This window comes from Mus caroli, unplaced genomic scaffold, assembly GCF_978045245.1.
Source record: "Mus caroli unplaced genomic scaffold, Mus_caroli_1 scaffold_6, whole genome shotgun sequence".
In the NCBI taxonomy this organism is placed as follows: Eukaryota; Metazoa; Chordata; class Mammalia; order Rodentia; family Muridae; genus Mus; species Mus caroli.
The window spans coordinates 93,043,178-93,067,089 of NW_028227261.1; the positions used below are offsets into that span (position 1 = coordinate 93,043,178).

The 23,912-nt window shown below is 53.0% G+C and overlaps 1 protein-coding gene across 7 annotated transcripts in view; it reads right to left on the reverse strand.

Annotated features, from left to right (window-relative positions):
* Positions 1 to 3,721: 3,721 nt before the first annotated feature.
* The window catches only part of Rgs3 (regulator of G protein signaling 3), a 138,679-nt gene continuing 118,488 nt past the window's right edge, over positions 3,722 to 23,912 (reverse strand). For 5 of the 7 annotated variants that reach the window (XM_029476128.2, XM_029476129.1, XM_029476130.2 and 2 more), the window contains 6 exons: positions 16,039 to 17,112; positions 9,396 to 9,457; positions 6,616 to 6,717; positions 6,307 to 6,368; positions 5,526 to 5,692; positions 3,722 to 4,685 (listed from right to left, as the gene is read on the reverse strand). In XM_029476128.2, the coding sequence (XP_029331988.1) occupies positions 4,500 to 4,685; positions 5,526 to 5,692; positions 6,307 to 6,368; positions 6,616 to 6,717; positions 9,396 to 9,457; positions 16,039 to 17,112 (1,653 nt within the window). In that variant the 3' untranslated portion in view covers positions 3,722 to 4,499. Of the gene's footprint in view, positions 4,686 to 5,525; positions 5,693 to 6,306; positions 6,369 to 6,615; positions 6,718 to 6,826; positions 7,227 to 9,395; positions 9,458 to 16,038; positions 17,113 to 23,912 lie in introns of those variants that run through there. The other 2 variants (XM_021159588.3, XM_021159589.3) reach the window with 2 other exon arrangements.

The window sequence follows — 23,912 nt, forward strand, 5'->3', positions numbered from 1 at the left end:
CTTGGGCTGCTGGGAGGATGGATGGGCAGAGACAGGGCATGGGCCATGCTCCGAGTTCAGTGTGTGCCTGTGCAGAGGGAACTATTCTTCTCATCTGTAAGCTGGTCTGCCACCAACAACATCCTCTCTTTAAACTGGCCTGAAATAGCCCCAGTAGCCCCACATCTTTTCTTTAGCAATTCCCCACCCCAGGACACTAGCATGGCAGGAGGTTTGGGTACGTCTTTCTCCTGACTCACCCAACCAGGGAGGAGACAGGCAAAGCCAGATGTTGCCAACTGTAAGCAGGACAACAGCAAACAAGGTATGTCCCAGGGTCTGTGGCTTAAGGGTCCAGAACGAAAAGAAAGAAACAGGTATGACTGTGTCTGACCCTGATATCTGGATGGAGCTGGGAGACAGGTCTATCAGAGACTTAGAATCTTAGAGCCTACAGGTAGTCACTGAGCCCAAAGTCCCTCCCAGGCTACCCAAAGGCCTGCTTCTGGATCCTCAGGTTAGACAGAAGTTGGGAGCCTTTGAAAAGCTCCCAGGCCCTCCCTGCATCCCCTCAGGAAATAATTAACTCCTTGTCAGGAAAAGAATGCAAGCAGAAAACTAGGGAAGGACTCAAGACCACGGATGGCAGCTTACACCAGCTGGTTTCTTGCAGGCTGAAGAGGCTAGGGACCCTGAATGTCCCCGGCCAGGATAGCACAGAAAAATAAGTTGCTTACATAGTGGTCTGAGCAAGAGGGCTTTGACTCACCCACATGCAGTCCAACTGAACTGACACAGACACCCAGTAGAGTGGCAACTGCTGTGCCCTCCCTACTCACCCTTGTAGCTGACCCCAGCTGCTCCCAGCCTGGCCAAGGCTGGGCAGCCATGCAGGGACAGGATGCCTCTGGCTTACTCCTGGGAACATGTTGATCATGTCTTCCAGCTAGCTACACAAGAATCAGGGGCCTGAGAAGAAAAGCTGCCCATTCTCTCAGGCCAAGTTAGAGCCCAGGCCCGGGGTCATTCACTTGTGAGCCCAAATACCATTGCCAATAAAACAGCTTATATGTAAGAAACACGTACCCATGCCAGGACCACCCCACGGTGACTATACGTACAGGCTGGCTTGGCGTCACAGCTCATGACTGGCACAGCTGCATGCAATACACCCAGAGGCAGAGAGGCTAAGAGACTGATTTACGGGTTCAGGACTAGGGGGAGCAGAGCCAGGACTAATCCTGGGAGGCTAACTCCCAAGCCTCTCTGAGCTACAGCCTTGGCTTGCCTCAGTCTTCCTCACTGTGTGAGAGGATGCTCAGAAAAGCCCTTCCCAGCCTGAGACCTGCATTGCCCGGCCCAGACGGCTTGGACAAGGAGCAGTCCTAAACAACCCTACACAGGTGAGGGGATGAAAGCCTAACGGGGTAGGAGTGTGTACCCAAACACATACAAACATCCCTTTGGGAGTCCAGGAGGGGCCAGGACAGAAGCACCCAGCGCCTCTCCAGTCTAACCTCCAGCTGCTCCACACAGCCAAAGACTCTGCAGCCAAAGGAACCAGGGCGTGCATGAGTCACGGAAACGATGGGGCCTTCCGAAATGGGAATTCCATCTGCCTGACTCTGTTCTCCAGGACTTTGGTTTCCATGGCAACTTGGGGTTTGGAAGGTAGAGGGGTCTGGTTCATGGCTATATCCCCGAAACCCCCCAAAAAAGAAGACAGTGATTCTCTGGGTGTGGCCAGTCACTCTTCCAAGCACAAGACATCACGGAAGAGTCAGGCCAGGGTGGACATCCTAAGCTCTGATCTAGCTCTGCTTTGAACCACTTGGAGAAACAAGAAGTGGCTTGGCAGTGCTCCCTAGACCTCAGGTGTCAGGTCCTGCAGCTCAGGCCTGGAGGAAGCCTGAGAAATGTCCTTGCTCTCAACTAGAAACACAGCTCTGCTTCCCAAATGTTCAGCCCTAATGAGGGTCCACGGTGGGAAAGGCCTTTACTGTTTACAAAGCCAAATAGGCTCACTGGCTAGGCCTACTGCTAGGTTTCCAGGGCCTGGAGGAGCAAGACCCAGCACTCTCCTGGGGGGAGCAAAATGACTTCCAAACTATATGGAGTCCCTGCTCCATGCCTGGTCTAGGGCAAGTCCTTCTTATGCATTGGCTCACTGGGCCTTCATCCCAGAGCTAAGTACATGACATCTTTCCTATTGTAAGGCTGGGGGCCCCATAGCGACAGGCCAGCATTAGAGCAAGTCAGTAGCATCAACGGTTCAAACCTGGAACTGCATCATTCCACTTCCCACAAATCTCTGGAGACAGAACAGCCACACCTGACGGTGCTAGCCAGAGCTTCCCTGACAAAGCAGGAAACTAGTGTCGCAGCCAGGCCCGTGTGTAGCATCCGCAGAGGGGCAGAAGTCAGGTGACCAGCTCACCCACTCCTGCCAAGTGAAGCCCCAGGTCTGCAACAGGAGTAGAACCACAGATCCTCTCCAACTCAGGCCCTCCCCAAGGGTCCTGCATGGCTCAACCCCCAAACTTCCTGGTGGAGATGACTCGCTCTGATCCTCTCCCTGTGCAGCGGGGCGCAGACATAGCATGGCTGAGAGTGACTGCCAGGCCATGTCCTCTGCATCCCCAGCTGCCTGGTGGACAGACCTGTGCCCACGACTCCAGGCAAGGAAAAAATATCTAGGGCAGTGGTTCTCAACCTTCTTAACGCAGTGACCATTCAACAGTTCCTCATGTTGTGGTGACCCCCAACCATAAAATTGTTTCCGCTGCTGCTTCATAACTGTAATTTTGCTACTGTTATGAGTTGTAAATACCTGTGTTTTTTGATGGACTTAGACAACTCCTGTAAAAGGATCCTTTGATCCCAACGGGGTCTCGACCCACACGTTGAGAAATGCTGGTCCTAGTGACTTCTGTGTAGACTCTCATGCACCAGCTCTATTGAGACTCGTCTAAGTCTCCCACAAGAGGCAGTCTCATCCTGGACCATGCCTTTTGAGGCTGTGGGCATCAGGGCCTGCCCGGGAATCAGCTTGGTTCTGGGGCCTCCTCTGCCCACTCTAGGCAAGAGGTCCAGCTCCTACTCTGGAGTATTCCTTTGTACCAGGCTTTTTATACAGACGTATGGTTTGCTACACAGGAGAAGAAACCAAGACACAAAGGAGAGGGAACTCTGGAGTCCTATTTCCTGTCGCTTCTTCGGGTCTTTGTTCTGTTAGAGAAGCCTTGTAAGCCTGCTATCATCCTACCTGAGACTCTGGCCCCATTCATCTCTCTAGCATCCATCTCAGTACACCTGAATGTACCATTCAAAGTGCAGGAGGTGGCAGGGCGGAACAGAGGAGCTGACAGAAGGTCACATAGCTAGCCACCCCACTGAGATGCCACCATAGGGCCAAGAAGAACATAACCTTTACAGCCAATCAGGCTTCAGTTAGAGTCTGTCTCTGCTATGCGCTGCCTCAGGACCTTACCCAAGTCACCCGACTTGCTTCACTGTCCTCTTTTGGGAAAGGAGGGAAGATGCCAAGCACCCCACCCTACCCCCAGAAGCACGTGGGCCAGCAGAGGAAGCAGCCCTCCCCAGGGCAGCAGTGTCTACGGCCCCTGGGGTGGCCGGCAGGTGGTGGCAGGAAAGACGTATCCATTGGGGTGACCGTGGACCTCCCAGGCCTCCCGGCCCAGGCACCCATGAAGGCTAGAGACCAGGAATACACAGAGACCGATGAGAATATCACAGGCCTTTTATTTGCCTCAGCACTCATTTCTGTGTGGCCGGAGGGCGCTATGCTTTCCCAGATCTCTTGGGCACCCAGGGACGGGGGAGTGCCAGATTTCTGCAGCATCCCCCCCAAGGCCTTGTCAGTCTAGAAGGCCCAACTGCCACCACTGGTTCCTGGGACCGGAAAATGCCCTGAAACTATAGGATGGTGACCACCCCTACAGGTGGCCTTTACAAGGCCTTGGGTAAGATATTGCACTTGTAAGTTAAGAAAACTGACAGGGTGAGGGCTTTCCTATTACAGTTCATGTGCCAAGCATCCAACTACTGTTTAAATAAATAAAACTCAATGGGGCAAGGTCTGAGCTGTGAGGCCCAACAGCCCACCCCCACCAACCCCCTGATGGACCCAGAGCCCAGATCTGGGTGGGTCTCCTGTCCCCACCTCAGCCAGTTCTCAAAGGAACTTGGTCAGCGGGAAGTCTCCATATCGCCAAAGCAGGGAGCCACAGCTCCTGATCTGACTCCTCCAGGGCCCTGACCTGCCAGGGCCCTTGGTCCCCTCGTACCAGGGCGTTAAGGACCTGATGCGGCTGGTCCTCCTACTTCCTCTAGTGGCCTGGGTCTCTCTCAGTCCAGGCCTCCATTTCAAATGTCCATCTGTCTGTCCAGAGACACAGCCTCTGGGGGCTTACTTGCCCCCTCCGTCACAGGGAAGGGAGGCAGGTGGGCTGGGAGCCCACTCCGCTTGGTGCGAACGCTGAGCCGGATACTGGTGGTCCCTAGAGCGAGGGACTCATCTTCTTCTGGTTAATGAGGTCCAAGTAGAGGTCAGAGCGGAGGAAGCGAGGGTAAGAGTCCTTCTCCATGAGCCCAAAGATTCGTTTCTGTGCCAAGTCAAAGCAGCCTCGGGTGATGCTCTGCAGATTCTCCTTGGTGTGTTCTCGTGTGTACGAGTCCAGGTTTACCTGTGGAGTCGCAGAGGGACATGGTCAGGGCTGGCTATCTGGAGGCCAAGTACCATGGGGGTGGGGGTAGCACTCCAGCCTCTTCTGTCCCAGATGACATTCCAAGGGCCCACAAGACCTGCATTAGTCAAGTGCTGCTGAGTAGCAGAATTTATGAGGCCTGAGAGTGCGACTCCTAGGGTCAGGCTTCTGAGGTTCACAAGCTAGCAGCCTTGAGGCAATCCCCCCGGGGACACTGCCCCTCTGCCTTTCTATGTCCTAGGTGCTTTTGCTGAGAGCTTCAGAGTACTGCGGCTGCGTGCCCACACAGTGGGCACAGGCCAGAAGGCAGCCTTGGCTGTCATTTCCTTCGATGATACACACCTTACTGACCTGGGCCTCGCCAAGGAAGCTAGACTGGCTGGCAGTGAGCCCAAGGGAATCCTCCTGTCTGTCTCCCCAGAGGGGATTATAAGCATGCACCTCAAAACACTTGGCCTGTTTGTTACACGGGTTCTGGGGATCTCACTCGGGCCTTTACGCTTGCAAAGCAAACCGTTGACCCCAAGTGAGCTATTGGCCCAGCCCAGACTCTCTTTCTAAAATAAGGATACTATTTGAAGTTGTTTGAGAATGTCATTTGACCTTAAACACAGGAGCTCGTACATAAAGAACTCAGCATGTGCCAGGCACACGGTAATGTCCTAACGAGGCCAGTTTTTTTTTGTTATGCACCAACATTCTGTTCACTGGGCCACCTAGCAAACTAGATACTCTAAGAGTAACTCGGGTGGCCTCTCCCCTTCCTGAGCTGTTGGCCGCCTCCTAGCAGCAGAAAGGTTCCTGGGCCAGGGGTCTCACCTCCTTGCAAGCCTGGATTGCGATGAATTCAGCAAAGATCTTCTTGGCTTTGGCTGCCATCTTGGACTGTGATTTGACCTTCTTGAAGTCCTCGCAAGCGAGCCAAAACTCCAGGTTCTCCTCACTGAACTCGGTGCGAAGGAAGGCCTGGAACACTTCTAAGCCGTCTGTGAGGGGAAGACCAGGCTAGAGTGAGAGGTGGTCTGTTTTGCCTATCCTTAGCACCCCACAATGCACCCCCTCCAAGAGCCTTGAGGGAATGTGTTGGGAACTTAGCATGAATCCTTCCTGCCCAGAGAGCAATAGAGACCCTGGATGCAGTCCTAGCCCTGTGAATGTCTTGTTGGGGCCTTAGCCTGGTTTTCCCCCTATTTACACCCCAGTGTTCTCCTCTGTAAAATAAAGATTATCAATCCCATCCCCTGGAGCCCTGTGAGGATCCAAGGGGACCTTACCCCAGAGGAGGCAAGCACACTTGGCCCAGGGTGAGCCCTCAGTACACAGAAATGTTTGCCCTTGTTCTGAGAATATGGTCTGAGCACACAGGTCCCAACGGCCTTTGGTAGTCAAGGCCAGCTCCCACAGGCAGGGAGGGGCTGGCAGGAGCCAGCCCAGAGGCTAAACTAAGGGCCTTCATGTGCCCTGCCGTGTGCCCTCGTCCCACAACTCTCTAGGACGAGGAGACAGTCAAGTCACTTCTGGTGGAAACTCTCTAGGCTGAGTTCTGGGAAGAGGGGTGGGGTGGTGAGAAGGCAGAGACAGCGTGGCTGACCCTACTCACATTTATGAAGCAGCAACTTTTCCAGGGACTCGCTCCACTTGAGGGCTTCCTCCGAGGTAGGCCTGAAGGTGAGGCAGGAACACATAAGGACAGGGCGGCTAACTCTCCCTTCAGCTCCCACCACTGCTGCCTGGCCCCAGAACGACAGCTTTTGGAAGGAGTTGCTTGCTGGACACCAGGTTCCCCCAAACACTTTCTGTCCCTTCTAGCGGGATCCAGGAGACAAAGCCCCTTCCCCAACCCCACTGCCCGGTCCTACTCTTCAAAAGTCAGCATTCACCAAAGTCCCAGGATGCACAGGGTACCTACTTGAAGGACTTGGTTGTCTTGTCTGTCTTGCTGGCTGGCTGGGCCCCGGGAGATTCGTTCCGCCGCCTGAAGATGGCCAGCTTATTCTTCATGTCCTTGGCTCTGGGGGCAGAAGCAGAGAACAGGGTTGAGCAGCTTGGTCCACACAACCCCTGCAGACTTGGGGTGCAGGAGGAGCCCACGGGCTGGAACTGGAACGAGGGGCACCTACTCCTTCATGGTGTGCCGCCTCTGTAGGTTCCCATTGCGTGTGAGGTACATGCCTCGGAGCATCTCTGAAGAGTCCCCCCACCTTGAGACTCAGGATGGTGTGAACTGAGCGGCCTCTGGCTCCTGCCTCCCACCGGGTTCCTAGGCTTTCGAGGTAAACGTGCACCGAAGAGAGCTGGAGCTGCGTGCTCTCTGTCTCTGGAATCCTGGCCGGATGACTGGACTTCAGGCTCAAGCCCGGCTGGGACTCAGACAGGCGGAGCCAGGAAATGGGAGGGGCCAGAGGGGGGCAGCAGAGAAAAACAGCCCTGCTGGCCAACCCTGAGAGGCAGCGTGAAAGGGGCATGTGTTTGCAAAGGACAGCCCCTGGGGCCAGCCCCCGGCAGAAAGCCAGACCCAGTTATTTGTGACCCACCTCCCTTGTTACCATGGCAACAAGGGGGGCAAGTCAGCAAATTGCTGGGCAGGAAGGAGGGAGGGAAGGAGGCTCTGCCCACCAGGGTGGCAGGACTAGCTATTTTTAGCCAAAAACCATTTTTAGCCAGGCTGCTCCTCCCAGAGGCAGATTTTAGCCTTCAGGAAGCTACTGGTGAAAAAAGGGTTAAAGGCCCCTTGTTCTATTTCACACCCCTAGTCTGTGATCCCCTGCCAGCTCCTGTAAGCTCACTACTATCAGACTGGGCAGCCCGTTATTATACAAGAGGCCCCAAAAGTTTTAGTAGTTCTAAGCTTGAATAACCTAAAGTGTAAATGCTATAAACTTGAGGGGGGGTCATTGGATGGTTTACTTAACTTCTACATATTCAGTTTTGTGATTGAATATTCTTTTTTTCATTTTTGGTCTCTGCAATTCTCACAAAGCCAAGAAAACTTAAAGAAACTTTCTAGATCATTTGTGGCGTTTCTTCTTCTGAAGCTATCCAAGCCTAAATGCGCCTCTGAGATCACGTGTGGCACTATACCTGGTAGCGGCTGGCAGCTCAGCTCTGAAGACCGAGTCAAACCCAAGCTCCCCTAGTCTGCTGAGTTCAGCCCCTTAACCAATCTGGAGGTCAAGTTTCTTGCTTGTCTAACAAGGATGATACTCCTGTTACCTGCTGAGGTGTTCAGGACACTGGGGTGGGGCAGGCATACAGTGCCCGGCACCAAGGTGTTGGGACCTAAGAAGCTGCTGTCACACCTGTCCTGGGGTTCAGGAACAGCTGCCCAGAGACACCCCCACCCCACCACGGCTGCAGTAGGTTCTAAGCCAAGGAGTCCGGAGACCAGTCAGGATAGGAGCTCCAAAGCAGACTAGCCTCCCATCCTGGCTCCCATTCCTTTGAAACGGAGGCTGGACAAGTTAACTTACTTCTCCCTAAGTCTATTTCCTTTTGTAAAATGAGGATGTGGCACACAAAAAGGGCATGCAAAGTATGATCACCTATGCAACACATATAGAACCCAGCACAATGAACACTGGCTATTGTGTCCCAATCAGATGCTAAGAGAACTGTCCAAGCTTTGAAGAATGTGAACTCCAGACGTTCAAAAGATGATGCCCACTTTTAAAGGCAGCTACAGAGTGTGGATCTGAGGCAGTTCCAGGACTCCAGACACCCACCCTTCATCACCACCTACTCCTCTCCTAGGTACCACCGGCAGCAGCTCTGACATTATATGGATGCCTCCTTCCAGTCCCCATCCACCCAAACTGCGGCTAAATGGGGAGTGTCCGAGCAGAGGATGGCTGCTTGTACATTTCACTGCCTCAGGCTACAGTCTGAAAGAAGCCTGCTGCTGTGGATAAAACAGAAGAGGGCAGAAAAGCTGGAGAAAATGGTTTCCTAGACCAGTGGGCACCCACCCAGGTCTGAGCTAGGAAAGAGGGTCACTAAAGGCATCACGCCCAGGGAAGACACCTCTCCTGTTCCACCCCCCACCCCACCCCCAGCTCTAATTCTTTCTTATCTGTTACTGAACCTGGAGGCAAAGGTTCCCTCCCTCTGGGGGAATATGTTCCTACTATGAGCCATGCCCCCACAGACTTCTCTCTGTAAATCTGCTCCTCGGTCGGGAGCCTCAAGACTGAAAGTTTGAGGAAACCTAATGAGAGCATCGCCTGTCCCTCACAACCCAGAGACCTCATTAGCTGGCACCAGAAATAAACCTTCACAAGGGTAGGGAGCCTGGGCTGGGCTGGGCTGGGCTGGGCTGGGCTGGCCAGAAAAACTTGCAGAGAGCATGGCCTAGTGTAGCTAGGCCAGCAGTGCCCCCTTCTGGCCATGCCTGAGACTGTTCACTTTCAGGAAGTCCAGAGAATTGTCAGTTCAGCTCTTTGTATGCCAAGGACTTTTATAAATCACTGCTTGGCTCAGAGGCTAGGCTGGGCCAGGGATACTTAGTTCCTGCCTAGCTCTGAGAAAATGAACTTTCAAGATCCTAATGATTTATCCTGAGTCTTCCATATCTCACTGCTCCTTGGTATCTGTCTGGGGGTGGGGGTGGGGCTGGAGTGCAACCCTTACTTCTCCCAAGTCTGGGGTAGAAAAGAAAGATGTCAGGAGACTATCAGGATCGTCCCAACCTACATGTTTTTGCTCTTTCTCTTCCGGGAAGCTTCATCACATTCTGTGAGGTCAGTCCCACTCATCTGCAGAGAAAACAGAGATACAATGTTGTCTGGGTACCCAGGACACAAGGCTTCAGCAGCCTGCAAGCAGCCCAGTGATCCCTAGTGCGCCATCTCTGGCAGAGCTCCCAGATCAAGCAGTCGTCTTCTTCCTGGTTTGTGGGGAGAATCAGAGGGACATTTGACACTGGGAACAGAGGATCCCGTCAGGCGCCCTGGCTGGCAAGTGAGCAGGGGTCTAGACAGACTTCTGCTCTGTGATTTGGCTGGTCACTGCCTCTTTATGATTCTTCACACCTCAGTTTCCACAACCAAGATCCTGATGGCTAGCTCAGGACTCAGGGTCTAAGGAGACTGAGCATCCATCCCCCTTGCCTTAAAGCACTCCAGGGCTCCCTAGTGCTCTTGGGATAACATCCAAAACACCACATGGCAGAGAATCTATCATAGGGCCTGGTACAACCAGTTGCCACATCATCAGTTAATTGCCAGGCCAGTACCTGTTCTAGAAGCCCCCTCCTCTGTCCCAGCCCAGCAGAGTGTTTGCTGTTGTCCTTAGTGACTCTCCTTCTTAAGGCATAGCTTAAGACACCGTAGCCAAGCAGCACTGATGCCTCTGTCCCCAGGAATCCTTTCATGCCCTCTTTATCTCTTTTAAGGTCCCCACCACACCCAAAATGGTTTGTCTGAACCCTCTTCTGTTTGGCTCTGAGTTTCCCATTGGAAGCCTCAGACAGACTGGTCCCCTTCATATGGTCAGTGTGGTAGGAGCACACTTTTGCCAGATAAATGCATCCAAGAAGATGCAGCCCAAGACACTGCATCTAGGAGTCCTCGCTGCTGGATCCAGAACCTCCAGTTTCATTCCTGTGACCCACCCCAGCCTGCAGAGTCTATAGCCCCAGCTCCCTGACTTTGCCAGACTGTACCTCCTGCATGAGAGACCCTCTCTCTTGTAGCCTCCATCTCCTCGCAGCCTCACACCCTTCATCTAGCATCTGTCTCATTAATCCTCCTAGAAAGTCCATAAGTAGTAAATAGAGGCTCATTGCCACTTGCCCAAAGGACCCTAACCACTTAAGTGACAGAATCCGCCTATGTAAATCAAAAGACTGTCCACCAGAGGGCGCAGCACTCAAGTGCCAAAATGGCACAAGGTGACTGGTTCCAAGGAAAGACTCAGCAAAAACTGCCTCGTTCCTGAATCAGTTGCCACACCAGAGCGTGGAAATGTGTGTGTGTGTGTGTGTGTGTGTGTGTGTGTGTGTGTGTGTGTGTGTGTGTGTACATGCACCCAGGAACACACACCATGTGTGGAGCCAGTCCCAGCATATGTGCTGCTTCTACCAACTTGGAAGACGTTTTTTTTTTTTTGTTTCGGTAACAGCAGATGCCTAGGGTGGGTTACCAGCCCAAACGGGCAGAAGATTGACCAGGATGAAGTATGGGTCCCCAGTAATGGACATCTTGGCACCCAAGATGCCCTCAACACTTGGCCGACCCTGCTGTGTCTGACCCACAGAGACACAGGCTGCAGTTGTGCTAGCCTACCTCAGCAGTGCTCGGAGCCCCCACCCGTGGGAAAGGACCCACAGAGCTGGGTTTCCTCTCATTCTAACCTCAGCTTCCGCACTTTATCAGCCCCACACAATGGGCCTGGGGACCACTCCCGCCAGCCACCACCCCCAGTCTCTACCCAGCTGGGAAATGGGCTCTTCCTTCCACTACTGGGGGTGGGGTGGGGTGGGGTCATCTTCAGGAGTCCTAGTGGGAAGCTCTGACCCCGGGTCTCGGCTTTCAGGCACCTAAGAAACCTCGGCACTAAAAGGGGACAGGGGCCTAAAACCAGGAAGAAAGACCAAAAACTAGGCCAGAAGACAGGACCCTCCTGGACCCTAGTGCCTCCTTGGTATCCACATTGGCTGCAGCCTTGGGTCTTTGGAGGTGTTAGCATGACCCCCAAGATCCTCCTCCTTCAGCTGCGACAAGGCTGTCCAGGACCCAGCTGGCAAAGGGGCGGCTTCTTCTACCTTTCCCTACCCCTCCTCCATGACCCTGCCCTGCTGCAAGCTGAAGTGAGCCCTCCCTGACCTCTGGCAGGGATCCCTGGGGCCTGCCTGGCCTCACCCTGCCACCTCTGGGACTGAGAGCTCGCAGTCTCCCGGAATAATAACTATAATTCTTATTGTCATTACCCTATAATTACAGCCGTGATTAAGAGTGTGGCTTCTAAACAGCCTGGATTTGAATCCTAGCTCAATCCCATATTAGCTAATTGACCTTAGCTGTGTTCCATCTGCTTGCCATGTCTGCTCCCTTCACTGGCAAAACGAGGGTTCAAACTGGACCCCTACCTCACAGGGCTGCTGTGAGCCAACAGACGCATAGGGATGGGAATCAGGGGTGGTTATCAACATCCATCAGCCATTGCAAGGACCACGCACCAGGCCCTGCTGTCCATCAGCCACTGCGAGGGCCATGCACCAGGCCCTGCACTACAGTCTGCAGACATGGATGATCTACCTAACCCTCACATCCCCAAGCACCATTTGCTACTATTTTTCCCAGCTTGCAGCTGGGGAAACTGAGGCCCAGAGCAGTGTAACTTGCCTGGGCTCTTTGAACTGGTAAGATGCAGAGAATTTGGTGTCTGGCATCAAAGGCTAATGGGGTTTGAGGGCTCCCCTACGAGCAGGACCCCAGCTTGCTTCCCTTCTTGGTCCTGGTCTGACTCCTGGGTCATCTGGCCATGTGTGGCTATCAAACTGAATCCTGTGTGACCATGTGGCAACAGTGGTCTGTGCACTAAGTTTATTTAGGCATAGGGAATTTGAATGTAGGAAATATCTTTAGGATTCTTTTTAGAATAAAATAGAAGCCTAGAAAGTGTTATCCTACCCTGGAGACCAGGGGTATTTTAGAGTCCTTTTATCTGATCTTTTGTGACCCTTGGCCAGGACAACCATGACAACCCTACAGTGGGGCAGGAAGGAAACACAGCCAGGAGAGAGCCATCACTTGTGTTTCCTCGATGTCAAAGAACGGCCAGACAAGGCTGAAGTGTGTAAGTCTTAGGCTCACACACAGTGAGGCTCCTCTAGAGAGCATTCACTGAGCGGGGTGTCTCCAGGGATCTGGCAGCAGGGGGCGCCATGAGCTGAGTTGGCTCCACACAGGGGCCGGGCCCAGGGAATGATCCACCGGAGAGCCTCGTGGTTCCCCAACTCCCTGGACCTCCTTGAACACCTGTGAAGGCACCAAGTCCAAGCAGGCAGTTTCTATGGTGTGCGTGGTTCTAAGACATGACTCACAGTGGACTCTGCTCAGGGCACAAGGGCAGGATGTCAGCATGGGGCAGAGAGCACAATGTGATTGCTACCCTGTCGCAGGTAGCCTGTGCTCAGAAAGCCACACGGCTTGGCCACACAGCAGCACAGCAGCTCTGTCTGGCCTTCCTGGCTCTCACATCATTATAAGATCACTGTGCTATGCTCCGGGCTTTTAAGCTCTCTGATCTAGAGCTCTCTATATGGAATGGCTTTCCAGCTCTATTTGACAAAGGGGAAGCGGGCGCTCCAAGAAGCGACTTGACCAAGGTCGGGGAGGAGGCAGAGCTGGGCCTGGAATGGGTCTACCTGTCTCTATAGCTGACTTCTTCACCTCAGGAGCCAGGCCCAAACCGAGAGGCTACGAGAGTCAAGAGAAGAACACACGGGCCTTTCCCTCTGTCAGGCTTCCTTTTAGCGTGGGATTAGGGGTGAAGGTGGGTGGGAAGGGCGGGCGTCCAGGGTGGTAGCTTCAGCCTGTTGCACTTGAAAGGCTGAGGCAGGGGAATGGTCAGGAGTTCAAGGTCAGTTACACAATGGGTTCTGACATCCTACCTCAGAAAACAAATTGGCAATGCTGCGGGGTTAGGAAGGTCAGAACAGTGTCTGCCTCCACTTCTACCATCTCAGCAGCATGATAACCATTCATGGAGAACCCAGTGGGAACTGAGTGGCAGATCTTGTCTTAAGCCCCTGCATCAACCTACTTGAGCCTTCCAGCATGCTCTGAAACTGGAGTAGTTACCATAACCGCAGCAGAGAGGACACAGGCTTGGAGAAGGGAAGGGCTAACCCAAGGCCCTCCGCATTTGAAGGATGATAGTAAACCAGGGGCTTGTTGAGTCTGGCCTTGCCCTGGATGGGTTTCTGACCGAAGCTGGAGGCGGGAAGGGGGAAGGATGATGACCTACCTCAGAGGCTGGAGAGCGGAAGCCATGTGATCTAGAGTGGCCCACACATACTAGGAACAGCCTCTGGGGACCCTGGTAGCTCAGTTACTCAAGCCTGAGAAATGAAGTGTCAAGGAGGAAGTGACAGTGGGGACCGGACGGTGGACAAACACAAAGCTGAGGCAGGAGGGACCTGGTATAGACCTGCTAGGCTCCCGGGTGGGGCATCTGTCCTTAGGAACTGGGGTCACCCGAATGGACAGAGGGACGAGTTGGAATGCATGTGTGAATGTGTGTTAACTTCCCTGCATGTAAATATTTGTGTTGGAGCAAGGATGGTGGAAGAAACAGAACTAGAAGGGTGGGGTTTAGTGGGAGGCAGGCTGTGGAGACCTAAAGCAGGTGGCTGGACCCTTGGTCCTCAGCCACCCTCGAGAGAAGGGGAGCCAGGTCTAACTGTTGTGGCTGTAGCAGCTGCCTCAAGGACTGGCCTAAGTGGTAATGGTGGCAGTCAAGTTCAGGTAAGTATCCTAATCCTCAGAGCATTTGTTTAAACTGCAGGGTCTGGGTACTAGCCCTAGAAATCCTGGCTCTAGAAAGCCGGGCTGGGGATGAGAAGTCACAGGGTGAGACCATACCCTGGGAGTTTACAGATAAGGAAGCAGAGCCAGGAGCAAGCCCTGGGGATTTAGTCCTTGTGTCCAGACCCAAAGCAGTTCCCAGTCGGAAGGCCTGACCAACTTCCTGCAGAGTGTCTTCCAAAATGCCAGGTCTGTAGTATTGTCGGTGGTTACAAAGTTGCAAAGGCTTGGAGACCGTGCCCTAGCATGGCAGCTAAGTAAGCTGGGATCTATTAGTAATGTCTGCCATGGGTTTGGTAGGGAGCAGCAGTAATATGGCCTGTTCTATACTTTGCTCTAAGCTTATTCTCCATTTATCCTAAATGTATTTGACCTCCCAGGTCTCACCATGGGCATCTGTTTCCTGGAAGGTCTCAGGGTCTGTCCTAAACTTTTGTGTCTCTGAGCCTCATCTTGCCTCCCACAGTTGTCATAACAACCCCTCTAGCCTTAAGGATGCACTTCAGGGTAGAGGAGCAGCAGCAGGGCTCCCTGAGGGCTTCTTCCAAAGTGCGCTGTCAATCATGTCCTCAGGCCCCAGGCTCTTCCAGTTCATCTCCACCCACTCAGGGAAGGAAAGCAAGTCCCCGAGGAGCTGGTGACTCACTCAAGGCCACACAATAGGTAAGGGATAGAACTTAAGCCCAAACTGGCTTAAAGGCCATGGTGTGGTTTGTTCTGCTAGGCTAAGTCCCCAGCCCACATAGAAAGCCCTTTCTTGCTCCTCCCTAGCTAAGATCGGCCCCACTGCTCCTGCAGCCTCTGCCGTTGAACACAGGGCCTGGCACAAGGCAGAAAACCCATAAACATTGATTTGCATGTTTATAAACATTTGTGCAAGGCAAACAGCAGAGTCCTTACGGGGTCTGGTCTTTGAGTCAGACTCTAATTCTGATCCAGACACTTGTAAACTGTGTGGCCGATTTGGATCAAGTTATAGAACTTCTCTGGGACTCAGATTTCTCATCTGTGAAATGGGCACAAAATACTTTCTAGGGCACAGAGCTACGGGACAGATTAATGTGTTGATGGGAACTGCTTAAACAAAACATACATATGCTGGTTTTGTTATTAGCTAATAGATTTCTAGTCTGGCCAGGCCTGGACCAGATGTAAATTATAATATGCTGAGGTGGGGAAGGGGTAGTGTAGAGATTAGAGAGTAAGCCTGGGCTGGGTGCCAGGCCCTGTCTTCTCCCTTGTTGAGATAAGGTCTCTTTCCTTGTTTGCTGCTTCTGGTTCCTCTGAGTTTCTGGGGCTTCTCACATCCCTGTCCCCATGCCTTGCCTTAAGAATACTCAGGTTACGGAGGTGTAGGACCTTATCTGGCTTTATGTGGGCTCTGGGGAATCAAGCTCAGGACTTCACACTTGCCTGGCAAGTGCTCTGCCCACCAAGCCACCTCCTCAGCCCTGCAAGCCTGTGCTTTCCCAGTTACTATCTCAGACCTTTTCAATCCAAATGCCTGATGTTCTGAGCTAAACCACACCTTTTCTGCCTTCAGCATAGGACAATGGAGCCGGGAGAATCCAACATCTGATCGTGTGGGTTCTCCTTCATGGCACCTTGAGGCCTCAGTTTTGTCTTCTATCAAATGGGCAGAAGGTTCATTGGGAAGTCTCTCAAGGAGCAAGGGTGGAACAGGGAAGTATGGTTCCTTCCTGCAGCCACTATAACTGCCCTCTGAATCTCACGGACCAACCTGTCCTCCAACCGTCCCCAGACCCCGACCCCGACCCCAACCCCGACCCTGTTTCTCTTCTTACCTTCCTGTGTCCCGTGAAGAACAGGGAAAGGTGGTGCATGGAGCCTCCATTACGACCCAGTTCTTTTTTGAGGGTGCGGGGTGAAGGGATAGCCCAGGTGGATGTGGCCCCCTCGCCATCAGAGCAGTGTAGGGTGGTGTCAGAGGCAAAGCAGGGCCCCCGGGACTCCTGCAGCAGGCTGCCCTCGCTGTGCGTCCTGCGCCGCAGCGAGTTCTGCACACGCAAGGAGAAGCCACCCTCGGCGCCTTGGCCAGTCTCAATCAGGCTGCTGCGCTTGGCCTCGCTACGATCCCCGTAGTTGTCGTCGCTGGTGTCGTCCTCCTCATCTTCCTCCCCTTCTTCCCCCTCCTCTCCCTCTTCTGCATCCTCGTCCTCGCCAGAGCTGCCTCCGTGGGCCCCCTCCTGCTGGCTGTAGGCACTATCCAGGCGCACCTCGGGGATCACAAAGTTAGGTCTAGAGGCTGGCGGTACAGCACCAGTGGCGACTGATGGCTCCCCGGAGCTGATGGTCTGCTCAGCAAGGGCCTTCTCTGGCGGGGAGCCCAGGCTGGGGGGTGACTCCTGAGAGGGTAGACATTTCTGGACGGAGGCAGAGGATTCTGGGATAACAGAGGGCTCTTGACTGAGCAGAGGGTCCTGGCTAGTAGATTCTTGACCAGCAGGAAGACCCTGGCAAGATGAGAGTTCTGTGGTTGGAGAGGATCCCTGGCCTGGTGGGGAGTCCTTGCTTGTTGAGGTTTCTGGGCTTTGAGGGGGCTTAGGGCAGGTTACTATGTCTTCACTGGATGGTGATTCTGGGCCAGGAGCAGCTTCTTGGCCTGAGGAGTCCTTCCTGGGTGGGAGGTCTTGTCCTACAGGAAGCTCCTGGCTGGGAGAGGGGTCTTTGCTGGGAGGGAGATCTTGTCCTGCAGGAAGCTCCTGGCTGGGAGAGGGGTCTTTGCTGGGAGGGAGGTCTTGTCCTGGAGGAAGCTCCTGGCCAGGAGAGGGATTTTTGCTGGGTGCGGGTTCCTCAGCATCTGGCCCCTTCCCCTCAACCAGGGGCATCTCCTTCTCATCTGCCTCTGTCTCAAACATCTGTGGCACAAAGAGGAAAAAAAGGCTCAGAGAAACAGTGTTGGAGATATCTGCTGGTTTGTGGGGACCACGCCAGCCCAGACTCCCTCTCTTGGCATGGGAAGTCCTCATTTCCCTGTGTGTGTAAAGGACATCAGGAAGTCTGTGCCTTCATGAACCTGAACTAAACCCAAGCCACCACGCTGGAACTATCAGCACGTGGAACAGTCCTCAATCTCACCAGAGGGTCACCTCACCAGAACCAGCGATTAAAACAAGAATCCAAGTGGATCAGTCAAACAAGAATTGGCTCTAAATGTTGAGCATATATTTGAAAGCAGTCAACTGAATGACAACCTGAGCTTTCAAATGTTGCTCAACATCTGGAACGATCAGGTGTCACAGGCACATAGAACCTCACTGAGGGGTTATCCACCTAGTGTGAGACCTCAGAAATTAAAAAAAAATAAAAAAATAAAAAAATGAGTGAATGATGGAAAAAGCAAGAACAGCATTATTTCCTGCCTCGTACACAATGGAAGGAGACCTGGGGATTCTTACTGGGTTCTGACAGTAGAATTCATTTGCAAAGAAAGACACTGCCCTCTAACAGGAGTGTAAGATGTTGCCGTCTCAGAGGAAATAGTGTCCCGAGCACATAGAGAATGTCATATCTGACTGTCCCCAGTGCTGCAGGCATATGCAGGAGGAAGCAGGCCTCAGGCCTGGGTGAGGCTTGGCTGTACGCAAGGGCTTGGAATGCCCAGCTAGTTCTACTTAGAGCCCAGTTTTCATTCTTCAAACAGCCATATCTACACAAAACCAATGAAACGGGAAAACCATATGCACTTATATACCGTGGGAAGCTTTAGCACGTGGTAAGTATGCCCCGTGCACACTGGTGCAGAGCCCAAACACAAGGTACCCAGCAGCGGAGCTCTGACTTTTACTATAGAGAGCATAATGGCCGTTTGATGGACAAGGAAACTACGCCCCCAGAGCAATGACCTAACTTTATTTTATTGTCCAGTTTCCCAGAGACAAAAAGGCCATGCCTGAAGGTGGCAAGCACAGTGGAGCTCCAGCTAGGCCTCTCCCCTGGGAGTGGAGTGGGCCATCTGTGGTTCCTGACAGCTTCAGGGTGCTGCACACACAGGACAGAGGTCACACTGACACCTGGGAGCTACGGAGCGGATGCGAAAGTACTCTGTGGGAAGAGCCTCCATCTAGGTGCATGAAGACGGAAACATCCTACCAGGCAGAGGAAGCGAAGCGGGAGCCAGCCGAGGACTATGAGATGCCCTGGCCCCAGTCAGGGGAGACACTCCGAAGATGTGGGTCCCAGGCCAAAGATGGGCACCAGTGACTCCACATAGCTTCTATTCCTGAAGAATCCTGGAGCCAACCAGGAGATGGCTACTCAGGGACCCCTCAGAACCTAAAGCATCAGTCATCCTAAATTCCCCAACTTAGACCTCAACCTGTGGTTCTCAACCTGTGAGTCTTGACCCCCTTAGGGTCAAAAGACCCTTTCACGGGGTCTCGCCTAAGAGCATTACAAAACATACATATTTCCAGTGCTTTTAGGAACTGAGACATCTGTCCTGTATCTGTCTCTGGGCAGGATGCCCACACCTGGAACTGTACTATAGCCTAGGAGTGTGGTGATGGCTTGTGTAGGGTTAATGATGGATCTAAAGGGAAAGTCTGAACTCAAGAGCATCCCTACAGAGCTGTAGACGCAAACACACAGGATTAAAGTTTGCGTCTGTGATGCCAAGCCTCCTGCTCCAGACAGCGAAGAAGAAACTCGGGGCCTGAGCTTCAGCCTCTCCAGGCTGTTCCCGGGTAGAAAGGGAGATCATCCAGGAACAGACAGGAGGCTGAGGAGTCTGAGCAGTGAGCCTCAATGACCGGGTAAAGCCACCACGTACGATTCAGAGGCTAGGCTGGGGCCAGGGCCCAAATCTGCCTCCATTCTTTGTAAATCTGCTTCTGGTCTTACCCTTAGTACCACACCCATCACCAAATCCCAGCCTGAGTACCACACCCATCACCAAATCCCAGCCTGAGTACCACACCCATCACCAAATCCCAGCCTGAGTACCACACCCATCACCAAATTCTAATCCTGCGCTCAAAACCCATTATCAAATCTCAGCCTAGCCGGGCGTGGTGGCGCACGCCTTTAATCCCAGCACTCGGGAGGCAGAGGCAGGCGGATTTCTGAGTTCGAGGCCAGCCTGGTCTACAAAGTGAGTGCCAGGACAGCCAGGGCTACACAGAGAAACCCTGTCTCGAAAAAACCAAAAAAAAAAAATTAAAAAAAAAAAAAATCTCAGCCTGAGAACCAAAGCTTTCGTCACCTGTCTGCCAGGCAGAATCTGCATCAGAAAGCAAATTTTCCTGCAGCAAGCTCATGGCACCCCACATTTACATACATACATACATACATACATACACACACACACACATGCCCTTTTGCCATAACCAAACCTCCATCTGCCTCTTATTGTCCTGGGAAAAGATGGAAGGAAACAGTGCTGGGTGCCCTTGGGGCCTAGCACAGAGTGATACTCACAGACGACTCAAGTGACTATCTCCTTTCCTGGGGGCCTAGGGGAAGGGCCTGGACCTGTCCCACAGGTACCTATTGGCAGAGCCCCTTAGGCAACAAACCCCAAACCAGAAATGCAAGTCAGCCTGCCTCAGCCCTAGTCTGGGGCCAAACCAAACAAAACCAGAAGGGAAGTGCTGCTTCGCAGAAGGGGTGCCTGTCCCCAGAGGCCCTACCCTGAGGGATCATCTAGGAAGTCACCGGAGCTGATGGGCTTTCAGACAGCCTGGTGGTTATGGGCTCCAGTGCCCTTTCAGACTCTGGCTTTGATACAATGGGGCCCACCTTTTGGCTGTGCCTATCCTTTTCTCCAGCTTGCCTGAGGAGGCCACATGGGACTCACAGGCTCTGGTTAGGGTCTTCCCCGTGCCTAGCCCAGGAGACATACTGATGCAATGGCCACTTATTAGGGGTCTCATTCCAGAGATGGGAAGCAGAGGTCTGAGGCCATGAGACAATAATCTAAGAAAGCTGAGACTCATGCAGGATTAACCCCCCGCCCCGTTTCCTGTCCCCAGGTGTTGCACATACTGGGAATGGGGTGGGGGAGGCAAGTAGGAAACGTGTCTAGAAAGAAAGGGAACAGGTTGTGAGTAAGCTTACACAAAGTCAATGCTTTGTAGATGGAGCCTAGAACTCCTCATTCTATGCCACCCACCCAGGCAGGATCTCTGTGTACTGTGACCACTGTGGGCACGTTCGGTTAAGCCAGTGTTCCTGAGAGAGCTAGCTGGGATGGTAGCGGCTTGAGGGCATATTCTACGAAAGCTGAGAACCCCCAGAAGTGTGGAATGGCAGGAGGGGGATACAAAGAGGGAAAAAGGAAGAGGGGATACATGGCAGGGTGGATTGTCCTGAGAATGGCATGGGCATAGATAGTGTCTTTGTGGAACCAGCTCTGGCAATGCTGAGAGGACATGAGGGCAGAACAGCTCCATTCATCTATTCATACACACTGCAGGGCAGCAGGGAACAAGGAGCTAGACCTCAAGGAAGAAATAAACTAGAGGCTAGACAAGCCACGTGTTGAGTGCCCTAGTAAAGAAGTTTGGGTAGTGGGGAACACACAATTTGGAGGGTGCTGCTACAGGCTGGGCTGATAAACCCCCCTCCCCCCGTGCCCCCAGGGATGCTAGCCTGCTCTGACAGGGCATTAGATTCCAATCATAACAAGCGGTTGCTCCCTGAGAGTGCTCATATCCCTCCAGGTCCGCATCCTCCGCAAGTCCATATCCTTCTATGTTTGTATCCCTCCAGGTCCATATCCTCCACAAATCCATATCCTTCTATGTCTGTATCCCTCCAGGTCCATATCCTCCGCAAGTCCATAACCTTCTATGTCTGTATCCCTCCAGGTCCATATCCTCCGCAAGTCCATATCCTTCTAAGTCTGTATCCCTTCAGGTCCATATCCCCCCATCTATCATTTCTTTGGCGAGGCTGGAGCAGGGTTAATTCTGTCCTTGTCTCGCCTGCTAGCAGCCACAGGAAATGAGCCAGGCCCTCTAAATGGAGCCATTGCCCGGGGCCTAATCAAATCCTCTCCCAAATGCAATCCAGAGCTTGGATCAGGCTGGGGAAGGATGGTATCGATGATGCCCAGAAGCACCTGCTCGCACCAGCTGTGGCTGCTGACCTCAGACGCCCACCAGCTACTGGGAGAAGGGGTAGTCTAGGGCCGCTGGGAGAGACCTGCCTGGTGCCGTATAGGCGCCAACTACGGAGCCATCCCCTGGTAACCCCACAGGCAACCCAGGGTTCTCATGCTGCTGATTCACAGAGGCTACCAGATGTCAGGTACAGCATATGCCCTCAAAAACCACTTCCTGCTCTGCAAGTGGGGGTGCTGGCGTTTGCCTGTGTCTCGGGCTGGCCCTCACATAGGTCAGACTATTTCAGAAAGAGTACTGGTGGGAAAGCCAGAAGACTGAAACTGTAGTCGTTAGTTTCATACATGAGATCTCTGGCTACCTGCTTTTTTCCACCATGGTACAGAGAGGCCAGGAAAGTGATTGTGGAGCTGGGAACTTGTCCAAGCCTGGGAGAGGCCCTCAGAACTCTTGCCAGGCTGTGAAACGCCTCCCCCACCACCACCACCACCAGCTTCACTTTTGTACTGGGCTTTGGGTCCACTGGGTCTCCAGCTTCCAGATCTCTGGCTCGACACTGACTTCCACCGACCTCAGACACTCGACCCAAACCCAGTTTCTCCATCCAGCCTCAGCTGGCTCCTCTAGGACTGGCTTTTACACGCTGAGCCTAGAGCCCCAAACTCTGCCTCTGCCACCAGCTCAGTCCTCCACACCATTGTCTTCCAGACCCCAATTCATCAGCCTGGTCAAAGTCTGGGAGAATAGTGACATGCCCTCATAGTTGTGACAGCTTTGGACACTGAACCTGCTTCATTCTTTCTGGCTGGGGTACCCTGAGCTTAGCCTCACTGCGCCTCTGTTTCTTCAGGTATATTATGGGATTAAGAACAACTCATGGTGTTGCTAGAAAAATAAATGAGCTATCATGTGTCTGGAACTCAATAGTGTGTGGCAATGTAAGCAGCCAGTACATAGTCACTATGACCATTCCTAACATTGCTGGGCTTGGAACTTTCCTCTGACTGAACCCTGCTCTGCTCCATCATAGGCCACTCTGCCTGTCCATCAGGATCTGCTCCAGGTCCTTCCTCTTAGCCCTGCACCTCCCTCATGTGCCATCCACTGCCGGTCCAGAGCACCTTCTGCATTTTCAGGCCACCCTTTTCCCGAGGATAGATTCTATTGGTTACTTTTACCCAAGCCTTACAGAACTCTGCAGCCAAACACTGTCTCGGGCTCACTGGACACAACTGTGCTTTCAGGGTGGAAGAGAAGAAAAGACATTAACCAAGACGTCACTCGAAAAAAAGACAAGATCAACACCAGCCACCGCCTGCTGTATAAAGGAGGGCTGTATTTAAGGAAAAGTATTGGGAGGTCCTTGTTGAAGCCACAGAGGGCAGGGAAGGTTCACTCAGAGGAGGAGGAGGACCAAGCAACATACGTAAAAAGCTTGAGGGAGGGCACGTGGCATGCAGCTCAAGGAGAGTTGGAGACCACTTTCTGGATATCCATTAAGCTCCCAGCTTCATGTGCCCCAGACTGAATGCATTCTGAGTTCCTTACTCTCCTGAGCCCCTGTATGCTGTCACTACCAGTTGCTCAAACCAAATCTTGTACATCATTCTCTCATCTGAATCTTTCACTATCACTCCGGATCCCTCATCAAACCTCAGGTGACTCTCTGGCAACCGACAGGCTGGATGCAGGGGACAGAGGGCAGAGCGGAACACTGTGCCTTCTGCTCAGATCCCAAAACTAGGCTAGAAAACAAAACCTATTGATTTTCCTTATTTTAAGAATCTTCCTACTCTTTCTGCACCTGTACCACCCTCATCCAAATGGTGTGGGGTTCCCAGTGGCAGATCCTTCTGGCTATTCTCTGTGCCATGCTGGAAAAACTCTTATGGAAGTCTGACTTACCACTTCACTGTGGTAACTCTCCCATGACCCCACAGTGCCTCTCCAAATCCAAAGTCACCCCAGAAGACCCTATGGGCTTCCATTAGCTCTCCACAGGAAGGTCCTCGATACAGGGCTCAGGGCATCTACGCCAGGGCCTGGCCTCCACTTCCCTAGTGGTCAGGCATTGTCCCTTCCTTCACTTAAAACTGGGCCCTGGCTTATTCCCAATCCCCCATCTCCTAGAGTAACTCAGAAAATGCTTACAGAACTCAACCCTGTGCCAGGCACCAGAGCCAAACGGCAGCAAGATCCACCCCTGCCTTGGAGGTGCCAGCTCTGTGGAGGAGAGACTGGGATGAAGAACCCGGCCAACTTCTCCCCACCCCAGCCCTGCCCTAGGGGCTGTGGGAGCTGAGGCAGCAAGAAAGATAGGAGAGGCTTACGGAGGAGAAGATGGGGCAGGCAAAGAATTGGGGACTCCGAGATGTGGTTGGAGACGGTGCTATGCCTGGATGGGGCAGGGGCTTGTGTGTGCTGAGGAATCCAAGCCTAGCTCTGAAAGCAACATTTGGCTCAGGGGACCACGTGCTAGCATCGCTAGCAGCTTTCCCCACTTCTACTCGTTTGCTTTTTGACCTTTTGCAAGTTACTCAGCCTCTGAGTCTGTTTATTTTCAGAATGGGGCCAGTGGTCCTGACCTCCTAGGG